The sequence below is a fragment of the Anguilla anguilla genome, chromosome 4, assembly GCF_013347855.1.
Source record: "Anguilla anguilla isolate fAngAng1 chromosome 4, fAngAng1.pri, whole genome shotgun sequence".
Taxonomy (NCBI): Eukaryota; Metazoa; Chordata; class Actinopteri; order Anguilliformes; family Anguillidae; genus Anguilla; species Anguilla anguilla.
The window spans coordinates 48109912-48127331 of NC_049204.1; the positions used below are offsets into that span (position 1 = coordinate 48109912).

The 17420-nt window shown below is 40.3% G+C and overlaps 1 protein-coding gene across 1 annotated transcript; it reads right to left on the reverse strand.

Annotated features, from left to right (window-relative positions):
* Positions 1-5057: 5057 nt before the first annotated feature.
* LOC118225102 (transmembrane protein 236-like) lies at positions 5058-16382 on the reverse strand. Its single transcript, XM_035413136.1, has 4 exons — positions 15918-16382; positions 12811-12883; positions 6815-6938; positions 5058-6271 (listed from the first exon to the last, which is right to left on the reverse strand). The coding sequence occupies exons 1-4, from the start codon at positions 16187-16189 to the stop codon at positions 5643-5645; spliced, it is 1098 nt and encodes a 365-aa protein (XP_035269027.1). The 5' UTR covers positions 16190-16382; the 3' UTR covers positions 5058-5642.
* Between the last annotated feature and the right edge of the window lie 1038 nt (positions 16383-17420).

The following is a 17420-nucleotide window of genomic DNA, read 5'->3' on the forward strand; positions in this document are numbered from 1 at the left end:
TTCAGAAACATCTCCTCTATAACCCATCGAGGTTTAGGTTTAAGATGCAAGGTTTAGGTTGGTTATAGCTTAAGTTTAATAGTGTACTTCTTCGGAAATAAGACCATACTTTATCGGCAACCCATCCTTTATTATCAATCAAATTCAACTAACTGTTGTTACCAAATATTTATGTTGGTAATAGCCAAATTATGTACATTTTCTGAATGTACATTCTTAGAAATCAGTTGTTTTCTTTTAAAGTAATTGTTTATGGTTACACCCTTTATTAGGGGTTTTTAGACATGCATAGAGGCTATGAAATAGTTGGCAAAATTATATTACCAGGTGATTAGTTCCAAAGGACCAGTACTCCAAGAGTTTCATGGTATGTTTTTAATTACCTGGTATATTCTTATACATATGTATTTTGGAAAATTGGGGGTCTACATAAACGCACATACTTTTGCTATTGTATGATTCATCTTAGTTGAACAGTAACAAATAAGAGGGTCAAAGACAGATTTGTTGTAATATTGGACAAATAAATACTCCTGTATCTTTATATTCTTTATACCTTGACCTATTAACCCAGCCACCGCAATCCCATGGGGCCCACACTGGTTATAGATTGGCTATGACATGGGGCCCATCTGGACAACCAAACTGAGGCCCACAAACTTTTGTCCGCAGATTCCAAAATAGCCCCACATGTGAACGCCCACACTTTTATTCATTTATTTTTAACTCAAAATAAAATAAAATTCAACATTGATGAAGCGATATCAATCTCTAAGTGGTTCTCAACGTACGGACTGAGGTACAAAAGGGGGCATTGAGATGAAATTATTGAAAGCTTCACAAAACCTCAAGACATAATTATTCATCTAAATAAATAATGCAAAGCAAGAAATTTATAGTATACAATAACCTTTTTACCTTCTGTCGATCATCATACGCTCACACTCTGTTAGCTATGAACAGAGAAAAGAAGACAAAGAAGGGTTTTTGCTTGGTAAATATTTGAGGATTACTACAGTGGCACATTTTTTAAAAATCACTTTTATGCTTGTATGGGGTTAAATGGAATAAGCTTAAGAACTTCATTGGAGTGTGTGAGTCCTGATGATAAGTCCTTTAGTGGGAGTGGGAGGGGGGGCTGGAATATTTCCTAGGATATGGAGGGCCTTCAGGGCAAAAAAGGTTAAGAAGCACTGTCTTAAATGACCACACCAGATTGTTTCACTGTTAATCTAGATCCTGCATTTCACAAATGAAACAAATAAAGGAGCCCTTTTCTTCACAGGTATATATTATGTATCCAGACTAAATTCCATATTTCAACAAGTTGATATTGATGCTGTCGAGGGCTGAATAGGACCCTATGTTGCTAGAAGCCAAGTTCAGTGTAAAAGTACCCGCACACACAAAAAAAAGGGGCAAAGAGCCTCAAAAGACAATCATGGAAGCAGAGATAAAATGCCGGATAGATTTACTCCATAATAAGTTAAAAAGTAATACACTGCACAAAATAAGGAAGATAAAAAGCAGCAAAGGTTTCAGTGAGACTTGCTTTGAGGGCATATAAACAGACAAAGCCATGACATAGGTGCAACCAATAAGTAAGCTGATTCAGCATTGCGTACACAACTGTCCCACAACTACAGTCATTTACCCAAATTTAAAGGATCTGCAGATGTAACTCATGGGGGGTTGTATTCGGTTCCACATTAGCACGCTGTCTTCCCTTGATACCTTCCTGTCAATGAGCGCCCTTGTGATGCAATTTCTCTCAAACAACAAGTGAACCCTTCTGGTCCTCAACAAGGGAAGAAGGGCAAGGGATCAACTGAAGTACAAAACATTACATTACATTACATTACATGCATTTAGCAGACGCTCTTATCCAGAGCAACTTACACAACTTTTACATAGCATTTTTTTTTTACATTGTATCCATTTATACAGCTGGATATATACTGAAGCAATTTCGGTTAAGTACCTTACTCAAGGGTACAACGGCAGTGTCCTACCCGGGAATCGAACCTGCGACCTTTCGGTTACAAGCCCAAATAAGAATCTGTGTGTCTAACCACAAATCACTTTGACTGAGACTGTATTACCCATAATTCCATATTCATGGATGCCAAAAGAAGTTAGCTCGCTTACCTTGACAAGTCAAGAATCATTCTCCAGCTTCTAAAATTCAGTTAACTGAATATTCCAAATCAACTTGAAATGTCCAAAAATATTTTATTGTAACATTATTTTTAATTTTCGATTAATTCAAACATTCTCACCTTTGAGTGACAGCTCCACGCAGAGTGGTCGACGGCACCACAAATAATAAGACTCAGTGGATGAGGGTTTCTCTTCAAACTTCTTCTTTCATTACACACTGCCCCATAGAAAAAAAGTGAAGATGACATCACCCATTCATTTTCTATAGTTAGTGCACCTGTCACTGCAAAACCTGTTACCTGCCTGCAATAACGGTTGCCTTCCGGTCAATCCTGGCTGCTCCCTTATTGGATAAAACACTATCACATGAACTTCAGAACAGTGTTTTGCACGTGGGTATGTAGAAGTTACTAGTATGCCAGTTCACTAAGCCTGTGCGAAGCTGTTTCAGTTATGAAGCTAGCTAACAAGGCAGCTCTGTAGCTGAGGCTAGCTGCTAACTTGCAAGTGATAGAGCCATGTTAAATTCAGCTCAATGTTCACAGTTTGAATGCAGTGTAAAGATTTGGTTGCGCTTCTGTTTGTAAGATTGGCAGTATGGCAGTTATAATTGTAGTTTTTGATTGCTTCATTTTTTGCACTAGGCCTACCATATAGGCCTTTCTACAGTTCACTTGCTTTAGCTAACTACTTAGTTGACAGTGCTTTGCTTTAGCTATAATTACCTAGCTTACAATGCTTTAGCCCGCAGGTTAATAACAGTAAAACTGTCCAATCAGATCCTACCTGAATAACCACATGGTTATGCATGCTTAATGACAAGTGTGTTTTCATATTTTACAGTTCATGTAACTAGCATCCTATGATGGCTAGCGAGTGTATCCTGTTACAGTATTAATGTAATTATTTGGAGTCAAAAGGTTGCCTACAATATTTTGTCTCCTATCTCTAAAGTAACAGACAGATAGCTAGATGTTCGAGAATGAGATTTAAGAACAGTATGAAAGCCATGCCGAAGAAACTGAATACATTAGCTAGTATTAATTCTGCCACAAGAACTTTAAAAAATCAATAGTAATCCAGTATATGCCCATGATTTCCAACGACAATGACAGACTAACAACACTACCACAAAGCAACAAATGCTGTCATTTACCCCGTGTTCACACAGCGAGCAACTCGCCAACTGAGTTGCCGGAAGCCCATTAATTATCTCTGAAGCTGAGCGACGTCCAGCAACACAATCAACTGGGCAAAGGAGCAACCAAAGTTGCCCGAAAAATGTTGCCCACAGTTTAACTTTTTGCGGGCATCGCCCATCAACTGCCAATCAGAGTTTTGGGCTTCCTATTTCTCCAACCAATATGATACCATTTCGTGAATTTTTGTTCTGCTCAGTGAGTAAAAATGGAGGGCCAACTTATTATTATGTACAATCACACCCAGTGTTATACAACAACACACAAAAAAAATAGTACAGGGACAAGCATCTAAAAAATGATGCTGGACAGAAGTTTCAACTTGCTTGCTTGTGAGCAAGTGAGAGAGACAGAAGGATTGGTAGCTACGCAGCTACAGTAAGTAGTGAGAGAAAGATATGGAGAGATCGCTAGCTTGCTAGTGAGAGAGACAGCCATATATGGCTAGCGAACTAGTTTCATATTGAGTCTGCTCTTTGTATTTCAAACGTATTTTCATTCTTAATAAGTCAGCTTTATTGACCTCAATGTAAATCAAAACTTTTTCTTTATTGCCTGATACCCCCAAGACTGAAACTCAGGGAACTGTCTTTCTTGATACAGTAGGTGTACACAGTGTACACCCCATGCCCACTAAAGCCATAAGGAAGCTGCAGAAATGAGGAGCAGTGTGCATTTTGTCTACTCATTCCATTATCATTCCAAAATATGTGTTCAGATCTGGAGAGGGCCATGAAAAATGAATAATGTCAGCGAAACTATCACAAAATCACTCAGCAGGCAGAAACATTGTCTTCTTGAAAGGCAGACACCCCTGTCTTCAGTAAAGAAAAGGCTTACATAGAGTGAAGATGATCCTTACCTTCCTTACCTTCTAATGCTCCGAGTCATGTCAAAAAACGCACCCCACACCATCTAGGAAGCACCAGAACCCTCCACTGTTGGAAAAGATGCTTACATTTTTGGTTTCACAACAGGGGATTTTTTTAATAGCTTCCTCTGTTATTGGCACAAGATAACTGCAAGCATTCTGAATGGGCTTATGATGTAAGGTTCTGGCATTGTTACGTATCCTGATAACTTTGATTTTATAGTAAGTGCTGCAAGCATCTTTCCTTTAAAACTGCCCTGTGATTTCAAAGTCTTTAAAGATAAGCTGCAAAAATCTCATTTAAAAAACTGGTTGATATGAAAATGAAATATTTTGGCCAATATTCAATCACAAGTTGTCATTGGCTCAGACTGGGTTGTTCCTCACAAAGCTAGTTTGGCAAGTTAATTTTGGCTGAACAAGCTGTGGTTGTGGGGAAAGACAAAAAACGAAATCATGAGTCAAAGCTGATGATGGATGTTAATGGAATCCAGCCAACTGTATCTGTGAAAAGCACGGTTATATAAAGACAATGGGCAAGGTTGTTAAATAACTACTGCAGTTTTGTAGTAGTTTTTAAGATGCTACAAATGTGACCCCTCCAAAATTGCAATGTAATGGTTCCAAGGCACCTGTTTACAGGGCAAAACATATACTCTTTTCACAGGTAAAATTGGTAACTCAGTTTTTAATCATCCGTGAAGGCACTTTGCCGTTGTAAGCCAGTATTTATACGTCTTCGGTAATTCAGTTAGAGTTTGGCACCATCAACTTGGAACATCAGTCAGAGACCATTCTGATAAAAGAGTAACACAGAAAACAGAAAATGAAACAGATTTTTTAAATTTTATTTTACAGACAAAGTATGTATAAGTGGTCTAAACCCAACCTATATTTTCATATAATTTGCAAATATAAACCTGGGATGAATAATAACATTGACTTATATTCATACACCTTCACTGCACTTTTTTGGTAATGGAGAAACCATGTCCTGTTAGAAAATTAGTAGAAACTGACATTAGAGGCACTTTCCCATGTCCATGTACTATGATTTGGGGGGGAATAAAAACAACTTGGACCAAACAGAAAGCTTTTTTCCCATCTGCAATCATTTCAACAACTGCATCCATAACTTTTTTCCAGTTATCTCGTTCATAGGCAGACACACTGTGCTGACTGACACACACACACAGGGGGCGATCACATGACCTCCAATGCACACACTGGAGATGACGGAGGTACCGATGAGGACGTGAGGTGACACTGAGAAAAAATCTAGTCCCTCAACACTGCCTCTGTATCCCTTCTGGAACACTCTGCCAACATGTTCCCTTTTATCATTGGAGAACCTCTCTCTTGAGCTCTTCCAGTTTCTCATTCGGGTAGAAACTGGAATCTTCCGTCACTCTTCAGAACATCCTCTGTGTGTTAAAGATTCTAAGCTTGGTCATGAAGTTGAAGTATATGAACGCCAAGGAGACCAGCAGGTTTTTCATCAGATACAGCAGTGGCGTCACAAAGCCGAAAATGGCGATCAGGGCGATCCGAACAAAGAGGAAGGGGAGATCTTGCAGGGCCACCCCTAAGGAGGAGAGCAGGGGGCTCCGGGGCGTGAGGATGAGCCGCAGAACAGACAGGTAGCTGAATATGTATATGGGAAACACCCACCCAGAGTAGTAGACCGAGGGGTGTCCCGCAACCCTCACCATCTCCACCGTGTCGAACCAGAAGATGAAGCTCTCCACGAAGATCTCGGCCCTCACATCGCTAGCGCACAGGAACCGGAGAGGCCCAGAGTACGCGTATGGGGACAGGTGGTAGGCCGTGCTGGCTGTGTGGGAGCTCACCCCCGAGATGCCCCGTCTATCCTGGGTGCCCGGAAGACCCGGCATGGAGCCATTGGCCTCGGGCCTGGGGTTGGCACCGTTGTGCTCCCTGTTGGTGTTCAGCTGGCCCGCTACAGTCATCACCGGTGTCAATTGCTCCACGTGCGTTAAGACAGAGGAGGGGATGTCGACATCTCTCTCAAGTTCGTTAGCTGGCAGGTGACAAGGAAAGAGACAATGGTGTGAGTATTATTAGCCTTGAGCATGGTGCTCCGTCACACCACGGCAACTCTGCACAGGAAGGACGGTCTGTCCTGAGAATTCTGCAAAGTCCCAGCATCGCAGTGAGTGATGATTCGGACTTCCTGGAGGACAGGAACCGGCGTGAGCAGGTCAGAAAACGATTTGCGCGCTTCAGCCATACTCTTGCCAAATCCTCTTTGAATACAAGGAATATAACCTCTAAATGATACATTGCGTAAAAACTCCACTGTAAAAATGTTACTTAATGCCTACCAGTTTCCAAGCAGGAGGTCATGTAAACTGCATTAGCCCAAAGGTTCTTCGCAAATTTGATGAGCCATTTTGATGACTCATTGCCCAGTTCACATTTCCCATTACAAAACATTAAACAAAGTTCAGTTTTTCAGTTGTACCTCCTGCTTAGTACATTGTTGTCTGATATTATCCCAAGCCTCTGAATGGCACATTATTCTTGGTGTGATAGGGAGACTGTGTAAGGGGAGGTGCCCTACCTTGTCCAGTGAGGCGACAGTGCCGGATCCTTTCGATGATGTCAACGCAGATCAGTGAGAACAGGACCAGTGACACAGGAAGCTCAGTGAACGTGTCATATGTCATGCTGTTACTGATCTGCACCTGTGAGAGAGGGAGAATCACAAGAACTACTGGACTGAACATCACCTTGATAAGAAGCCCACTGTCTGCTTGTCTTACACCCATATTAACCCTTTAAGTTGTATGACCACAAGTATGTGATTAGAATGTTCTTAGCTGAACATTCTAATGCTGATGTAACAATCACTACTGGTATTTGAAAGTAATGGAGTTATAGAACACAGACTTAAAATTTTGGAAAAAAATTCCAAAAGAACCTGTTCTTCAATGGGTTAAAATGAACAGAACTGTGTGGATCTGTTGTTGGAGGCCACAGAGCATAGCTAAGAGTGGCTTCTACATAGTGACTTCTGACTACTCAGGTTAGCAGAGGTGCGTTTATCTTTTTATCTTTTTTCTCCCAGTCTAGAATGCCCAAACACCGCTGTAAGCCCATCCTCTCATTACAACATCTGCCTTCAGTTCAGGAGAATCTTGATCAACCAGAGGCCTTAGGGCAACAAGGAAACCTTGCCAGCAGAAAACCCTCCTCGCTGTATTGTTTTGTAGCATATAAGACCTATTTGTGATCATTTGGAAAGTTTGGAGAAAAAAATGGATGCCTATTTTGAAATATGTCAGAAATGTCTCTGAAAGGCTTTAAGTTTTGGGTGCTATGGGTGCCTGGTTAAGTTCTCAATTTTACAATCTCTACCCATGATTAATTCCCTAGGTCACTGCTAACAACAATTCTGTTCTCAGTTGCCCTATCTGGTCAAATAAAGAAAATGCAACACCAACTTATACAACAAATGAGCAATTCCCTGATATGGACACCTTGCCAATTACACCAAATAAAGGACAGCAGGTTGTGGCTTTCATTTTTCTGGATAACATACCTTACCATAATAGCATAGTTCAAGAAATGGTAACAATAATATTTGTGTCCTCTTGAAGTGGTGACATATAAGCCTCAGGCTGGATCACACATCGTGGGTTAGAGGTTTGTATCTTCTGTGCAAACCTTCAGGGGGCGTGACCTTGGATGATCACTGCCAGGCATCCAGGAAATGTTTGGCGGGAAGGGACTCCACTCCTGCCCTAATTGTGATAATTGCTGTCATGGGCCATATTTCAATTTGACAGATATGCCAGAGAACAGTGGAATTTCACAAACTTTCTCATTTTTGATCATTATGAAAAATGCAAAGAGAGAGTAAAAAAAATTAATTAAAAGGGTTAATGCAATTGGAAAGCCCATAGAACATCCATACACAATAACAAGTGTACTGCAATGGTAATGTTCTATTTTTTAAAAAAAATTGTTATTTTGTTTAAAAAAGAAATACATTTTCTTACTGCTCCTGTTTGTTTTTTCAGTTCCATGTTGGTTTCCTGAAAGGATGTTCCTTCAGTGTTCAGCTTCAAAACCCTTTGACCATTCTTTGCTCTTGATAACAGGCTGTCTGCCTGCAGGTCCTGTGTCTTGTGTGGCCTGATAATGTAATTTTTACTCTTAAAACAACGAAGGGGAAAGTCGGCTCCTGGAATACTTTGTCCTTGGAATACTGCTTTGGAATGGGATGTGGGAGCATTTGGGGGGGTTGCTTGAATGGCTTAAATTGTCTCGTTCTTACATGGCATGCATAGCACAGTGATGCTCTATTTCCTGGGCTAGTAAGCATCCACTGGCAAATATCTGCGCTTGGGCCATCTTGTCACAGCTGTTATACAAGCCAGGTATACGTAAATGTACATGCCCAAAGCAGTGCCTAAATATACTACTTAAAAGCTTTATCCTTTTATTGCCCTATATTAGATAATGATAGTAATCATATTAAATCATATGGCAAGCACCCTTAAGCCAAGGAGAACTACTGGACTGCACTCTGAGAAACTCTGAGATGACCTTTGGATAAACCATCAGGAAAAATATATTGTTATATAAGCCCCTTTTATTTTACTGCTTATGGCTTATGTTGGAAACAGCTGACTGAAAAACAGACTAATAAAACAGCAAGGATTGAAACTTGGCCCTAACTCTGAACATACCAAGAGGATTGTTTAATTTACTTAATTTACTCTCATTTTACCACAATTCATCTGTGGTATTAGATTCAATTGAGTCATTTTGCTCTGTCATTGTTTTGTTGTTTAGGTTTTGCTAGGTTTTATTCAAGTGGAGCTAGTGTCAGACTCAGCGGTGTGTCTAAGTGTGCACTGGTTTTCAGTTTGGATTTTACCCACAGGTCAAAACCAGGCAAACAGAAAAGTTTGAGAACAAATGGTACAGAATGATCTGACCTGAGTTTACGACTTTTGCAAGAATAATAACAATGAAATATTTTTTAAAACCTGGGACCTGCGTTGACCATTCACCCTGCAGAAACTGGCTGACAGTCAGCGAGTCGATCCTTTGGCCAGAGTGACAGGAAGAGGAGCACAGCTGCTTATCAGACCCCCAGCGTGAGATAACGCTGCTCATACAGCTGTCCAGACCAGTCCTTAGGGAGTCATCATCTTCCTATGGTCTCCTTGGCGACACGTCTCGACCACTGCCTCTTTACTGAGTAGCCTGACAGGCCTTCCACAGACCACCCAAGCCTGGGTAAAATATTTAGTCTTTTTGTTTTTTTGCTATTTTGTAAGGGCCAGCAGACCACAACGAACCAACACAGCAGTTGGTGAGCTCTGAAATGTTCTGGAAGGATATCACTGACAGAAACATCAATGAACAACAAAGCATCTACACCTACAGTACATTACACGCTTGATACAGACTTACAAATAACTAAATGTATTAATTGATAAATGAATTTCTGTTCATCATGTCGTTCTTTCATCTCCCATTGCACCAGTAACAAAATAAATGTTTAACTGAGGTTAACTGAGGACAGCCAAATGTTTGTAAGCCAGTCACACGTTCAGTGTATAAGCCATGTTTAGTGTGGAAGTGATCCACTGTCTTGTGGCTGCTTGCTAGTCCAGCCTCTCAGCCGATTATGCTGACTGATTGATGCTCCCCCAGGTCGTAAAATATTGCTTTACTTAGAGCAGACATCCTTCTGTGCATTTCTTAGAAGGGATGGTATAAGGTCAGCATTACCAGAAACAAGTGTTCACACAGCAGATTTTATGAACATGAACACCAAAAGAAGCCTTTGCTTCCAGCAAACAAAAGCAAACAAAGCAAAATATTAAAAAGTACAGCCATGAGATTAGTTTGCAATAACCTGGTTTGCCGAAAGGCCCTAGTTGTGACAACTGTGCTAAAACAATACATCATAAATCTGCATGTGGAGCGCTCCATAGTATTCTTCAAGCAAATATCAAAAAGGCCAAAATGGCCACCTCGCCAAACTACTGCAGTGTCACATGTCTGCACCCTTGTGAAGATCACCTGATCAGGAATAATCATTCCCAGGCTGTGAGGTTTGTTCCCGCCCACAAGGAATAGAGGCCAGCAACATTGTGGACTTAGACTGTGATGTTGCAAGCACTAAAAGCGTTAGTCTCATGTCACCCAGAAGCTGGAATACTGTGCACATGAAGTAAAAAAAGGAAAAGCAAAAACAGAAATGAAAGCATGCAGTAGGATGGCATAACTGTAGGCAGGCAGGTAAAATATAATGGTCCTAAAACATACGTTATCATAGTTGAATGCAGAAATAAATTGTTTAGTGTGGTACTTTTGTTTGTGATTGGTAGAGTAATAAAATTAACTACCTAAATCAAACAATTGTTTGAAATTAATATTTGGAATCTTTGGATATATCAAGTGTGTGGTGTAATCTTGTTCAATGACCTTTGACATCCCCCCCCCCCCCCCCATTTTTTTTGCAGCAAGAGATTAAATGAATGATCTATGAGAGAATGTTATTATACTGATAGTAACATATTTATAGTACACCAAGAACATTAATTAATTGTTTGGATTTGTCACAATTAATTTACCAGTAGAGACTCAGGATTTTTCAATGTTCACTAAAGCTCAATAACAAAAGATATCATAAATACTGAAGTAAATTCCTCATGATACAGATCTGTATCCCTGATGGTATTTGACGTTCCCTTTTCCCCCATAAAGTACCTACAGTTGAGGCCAAAGGTTTACATACACCTAGGCTAAAGATATTCAAACTCAGTTTTTCACAACTCTGCACATTTCATGTTACCATACATTTCTTTTGGCAAGTCAGTTAGGGCATATACTTTGTTCACATCAGAGGTAATTTTAAAACAATCAATTAGAGAAAGGTTTATTTCAGCTTTAATTCACTATATCAGAATTTCAGTGGGTCAAAAGTTTACATACACCCCGCTGACTGTCTCTTAAACAGTCTGGAAGATTCAATAAATTGATGTAATTACTTTTTAAAAGCTTCTTATTGGCTAATTGTCATAATTAGGAGTTAACTGGGAGTTAATTGGCACCTGTGGCTGTATTTAAGGGCCTACCTTTAGAGCCACTGCCTTTTTGCCCTTGATAGCATGGGAAAATCCAAGCAACTCAGCCAAGACCTCAGGAAAAAAATTGTGGACCTCCACAAGTCCGGTCCTCCTTAGGAGCAATTTCCAAACAACAGAAGGTACCACGAGCATCTGTTCAAACAATTGTATGCAAATATAAAAATCTTGGGAACACACAGATGCTGCATCGTTCAGGATGGAGGCACAAATGACCTTCCAGGGCTGAATTAACTTTAGTCCGAAAGGTTCAATTGAACCCCAAATGAACAACAAAGGAACTGATGAAGGACTTGGAGGCATCAGGTACCAAAGTATCTACATCCACCATTAAGAGAATCTCTGGTCAGATGAAACAAAAAATGGAACTGTTTGGCCATAATGATGAGCGCTATGTATGGAGGAAAAAGGGTGAGGCCTTTAAATCCAAAGAACACCATCCCAACTGTGAAGCATAGGGGTGGCAGCATTATGTTGTGGGGGTGTTTTGCTGGAAAAGGGACTGGTGCACTTCAGAAAATAGGTGGCATCATGAGGAAGGAGGATTATCTAGAAATACAGAAGCAACACTTCAAGACATCAGCTAGAAAGTTAAAACTTAGTCGCAATTGGGTTTACCAGCAGGATAATGAGCCTAACCTCCAAAGTTGTAACAAAGTGGCTGAAAGACAACAAAGTGAAGGTATTGGAGTGGCCATCACAAAGCCCTGACCTGAATCCCATAGAAAATTTGTGGACTGAACTGAAAAAGTGTGTCCAAGCAAGGAGGCCCATGAACCTGACTGAGTTACACCAGTTCTGTCAGGAGGAATGGGCAAAAATTCCATCAGTATTGTGAGAAGCTTGTGGAAGCTTACCTAAAGCATTTGATTCAAGTTAAGCAATTAAAAGATAATGCCACCTAATACTAACAAAGTGTTTGACCCACTGAAAATCTGATATAGTACATGAATGCTGAAATGAATCTGTCTCTTGGCTATTATTTTGAAATGACCTCTTATGGAAATAAAGTAGATAGCCTAATTGACTTAACACAAGAAATGTATGGTAACATGTGTGGAGTTGTGAAAAATTGAGTTTGAATGTCTTTAGCCTAGGTGTATGTAAACTTTTGGCCTCAACTGTATATGCTATACACATATCTGTGGCCACACCTCTATATATCACTATCAAAATGCTGTAATACAGACAGGAGACTATACAGCACACATACAAAAAAGTAAATAAACAAATATATAACAGGAGTTTAAAAACCAGGTATCTGAAGACCAATTTTATACCATTTTAATCAGACGTCTGAGTGGGGCAGCAGGTTAGACTGCCACTCAGAATACATTCATGCAAAACACTAGGAAGCTCATAAGTAACAGTAGAAATGAAGTTAAAGGTTGCAAAGCATTGAAACACACAAATGGTTTAGACAGAGCTGTGTACAATGTGTGATTACCTCAGAGCTGGCAATCAGAAAGGCGAAGCAGGGCAATGTTGAAAGGATGACATAGGCCAGGGTCACTGGCCTCCTGAAAGAGGAACATAACTGTGACCAATTCACTCACATCATCTGAAAATTGCATGTTTAAATGCAACTGTTCCTCTATATATATATATATATATATATATTTATATATATATATATATCTCACTGTGTTATTAAATAATATACTTATTAATAACACAAAAATTGTTTATATTAAAACTAATATTTTGTTAATCCAGAAAGTTTTCATTACCAAACAGATTGATTAATATGGATAACTAATATTTCTTTCATTTCCAACAATTCTGTATAATTTTATCGAGAATAATGTGAAAGTCTTCATTTTGGGTTGGTAAAAAATGTTTAAAAGAACTCATTAGTGCTGTTTCGGTATTCCTATTTGACAAATTAATTGACCTGTCATATTATTTGATCTATGAACCTGTCATTGTGATCATAAGGTAATCATGTAAAATGGTTTGTCGCATTAATTAAAGGAATGAAAACATTAGCTTTCCTTTGAACCTTTTTATCTGCTTATTGATTGTATCACTGTATTTTAAAAATGATTTACAGATGTATGACAAGGGGCTCACAGGACTGCTTCCTCGCTAATATATCAGCACTAACAGCTCTCTTGGCCTTGCTTAAACCTTACATTCATTCCCTAGATATACTGAATGGTAGTCCACCTAATCCAGAATACAATCTTCTTTTGATATTCCTGTGTAATACTGTGAATTAGTTAACTATCTTCAACAAATTATAAATTATATGGTGACCCTTGTATAGTCCAAAATGGTTATCGTTACTTTTGTTCACTTCTGGTATATGAAATACAATCATGCACATGCTGCCATATAACTTTTTTCAGCTGTAGCAATTGCCATTATTATTATTATTATTATTATTATTATTCTACTATAATAGTACACTGTAAAATAGCATTATTCTGTGAGTTTTCTTGCCTGTTGCCCTCTTTTTTACTTTTCTTCAGAAACACTACATAATGTTGCACTGTATGAAGGCCCCAGATTACTGCAGGAGAGCGCGTTTACTGATTGGAGGACAGCCATATCATCACCTGTAGCTAAGAGGCAGCCTCATGGATATCTAGCATGGTGCTAGCAGGAACCTATGCACGGGGAATCAAAAGGACACTTGCTTAATATGAAACCCACCTTACTACTGACTCACACCTGTGATTTCTCAGTTATAGAGAAGATCCACACTTGTATCAAGCACCTTTACTGACACTAGGTAGCCTCAACAGCGCTAGTCTCAATAGCACATACATAGCATATGGCAATTTAAGCCAGTGAAATAACATCATTGCAAAAGCAAGCTCACAGCAGTTAAACCAGTACACACCGTATGAGTTACCATGGCAACAGACGTGAGCTAAAAGGTTCCATGGTGGCTGAAAGTAACCAACAACTTTTTTAGGATCAGGGCAGCATAAGGCTCTATATATGTTACTGCACTGGCCTGACACTGCTATTTGAGGGCCTGTTAGACAGTGGGGGTTATGGGCAGCATTTTAGAGATAGGTGTGGTAGAGGAGTTTATTGTGTATGTGTATCTGCTATGAACAGTGGCATTGAGATAAGAGCCTGCAGAGTATCTGGGATGTTTGTGCAGCCAGGTACAATTGTGTCTTATCAGATGTCATGTGCCTTATGGCTATGAAATGACACACTCAGGTGAGTGTTGTGAATTGGCAGTTCCGTCAGCAGCTGATTCCAATAAATTAGCAATCCTCAAATTTGCCATTGCTCAAACTGTATACTTTTAATTTAAAATCACATGTAAAAACACAGTCAGGATGAATAAAGACTATGAAGAAGAAAGGAGAAAGACTAGTCTACCAATCAGATCTTTTTTTTTTTTGCATTGACCTATGTTCCCACGCTTTGTGGTAATGTGTAACTGCAGTTGAAGAATGACAGAAGGGGATTTTTCATAAATTGCCCACAATCCTGAAAAGCACTTAAAATTATAATGTATAATTTTCACTTCTGCATACTTTCTTGGAAGATAAACATATGAAGATTTTTTGTTAATGTGGCATGGTGAGAAGGCAGTGCTGGAGTCAGCAGAATGATTGAAAAAGTGAACACGGGAAAGAAGCAGCTCATTGTGTGTTACCAGCATGTGTGGGTGGCATTTATTGTGAAGGAACTGAGAGTATCCATGTTCTGGGAAAAACCACAAGTACATTCAATTTCAGAAAACCAGACACCCGGGTTCTTTGTGCTCTGTAGAAGTTCCAAGAAGCCATTCTGTATCAAAAAACATTAAACATGCAGTAACACACTGTCACCATCACCTAATCCTCGCCATCTCCTTTTACAGATTTTGCATTTAGCAGATATTCCATTATATCTTTTGCATGCACTTAATTCACACAGGATAGTTACTGAAGCAAGACAGTACAATTCTGACGGGTATAAGAGCACTGCCCCACATGGGAATCTGAATCTTCAGAGGTGCAACCCAGTTCCCTGAGGGTTATTCTACACTTCCACCAACTCATCAACACAGATTCCCCCTGAACCTGCCAACCACAAGCCATTCTCAGTGTTCTTACTAGGTCTCAGTGTAACTCCCAGACCTCCACACCACCAGGTCAGTCAGCCCACCCAAATTCACTTCAGCAGCAAAAGATTTAGTAGGCCAGTTAGTGACTGCAAGTCACCATGGTCTTGTGTGGAGGCTTCCACTGCTTAACTGATATTAGCTGTGAGTCCTATGCTGTCGGAGTATGTAACTGTACAGACTAACTGCAAAATCCCTTTGAAGGTTGCAGAGTCTACATTCTACACGACCACAGCCTCCTCTTTAACTTTGTGACAGGACATGGTAGTATGCTAATGAAGTGGTGAAGGAGAGTCAAACACATCACTTACTCAACATCCATAAGCACAGAAAGGATTAGCATTCCAGGGAACACATGCATGCAATAGCCACCTGATGCACTCACACTGTTTACACCTTGCCCTACCTCTCCCAACATCCAGTCATATTCTGCCCATATTTGAATGCAACGAGTTTCCCAGCAACCAGGCCTCACTCACCACTTCTTCCTCCCTACGAAGAATTTCCTCTTTTTGAAGACCATGTACTTCATGGGTACCCAAATCAGCAGGGCCACGGAGGTCACATAGGCAATAGAGGAGGCCACGATCAGCCAGTAAGCGGTGTTGGCGTCGCCGGGGGGCTGCGCCTGGCTCTTGATCCGGTGGATGATGGAGGCGAACCTCTGCATGACGATGAAGACGGGCACGCAGAGGCCGGCAAACTGCAGGACTTCACACAGGGCCAACTTGATTTTCTTTCCCAAGCCCATTCTGTAGCCCCCCGCGGCCACCCCCCAAAAAAAAAAAAAAAAAGAGCGATAGAGAGAGAGAGAGGGAGAGAGAGCAGTCTCTATGAGGCGAGGCAATCCCTTTCCCTCACTGTGCTGGTGCTGGCCTCACCGCATTGTCTGTAGCTGCTAGCACTTTCCACATAGCAGACAGAGTCCTGGACCCTGCACACACTGCTTACACTGCAGTAGGCATTGTATACCTTTATGGCCCCCGTGACGTTGGAGTGCTTGTTGCTAGTATTTTATTGAGTATCTAAAGAATATCTCCCCCAACCCCCTTGAAATGCCATGTTTTTAACTTGGCCATTTTTTAAACCAGAGGGCAGGACAAGGATTAATTTTTCGTATTTGTGTCTACGTCGCTGGGGGAGGTTTCTGATGAGGTTGAAGATTTATAAGGACAGGAAACGGTTACAAAATGCAGCAATTCATGCCAAAACATTATCTGTAAAATGTGCAGTCGATACATCCTTAATTTAATGTTTAAAGTCAACATATAAACTGTGTTGTGGTGCTACCGTCAGCCTGTATCCAAAGTAATGCAGCGATCGCACATAAAACCACAGCAATCCCACCTATGACCCCTGGATACAAATCTGGAGTGGGTGTCTATACTCCATTGAGTAGTCAAATCAATTGACACTTAAGTATGTACAGGAATTAGCAAACTTGTGACATGCAGTCACGGTATTGTATTTCCACAAGGGGAAACTAATATTTGTATATATGCATTGTTGGCAGCGATTTTACTCCATAATATTCTCACACATTTCTTGTGACATTTCATTTGTATGTGCATTCCTAGCACCACCTAGTGGATAACAGTAGTTTTATCCTAGCAGGTGTTTTAGAACAAGGGTGGTCTACAGGCCTAGGCCCAGAGAGCCACAGATTAGGACCTGCTGGTTTTTGTTGTTACTCTGGACTTAATAGACCGATTAAAGCAGCTGCTTACATCGTAAATCAACATTACATTAACTTACATCACCTGGCTTCCTTAGTCTGAAGCGGTTGTGGATTTCAAGGTGAAAAAAGAAAACAGGGACCAGGGGCATGTACCACAAAGCAGGATTACGGAGTTACCTGGATAACTGCACCGAGTAAAACCCAGAAAAGCCTTTTTTCTCCCTTAGTCCATGTTTCAGATTTAGAAGGGTTCCAGGTGTTACTGCAGTTATCCTGCTTGGTAAAACAGGCCCCTGGGTTGCAG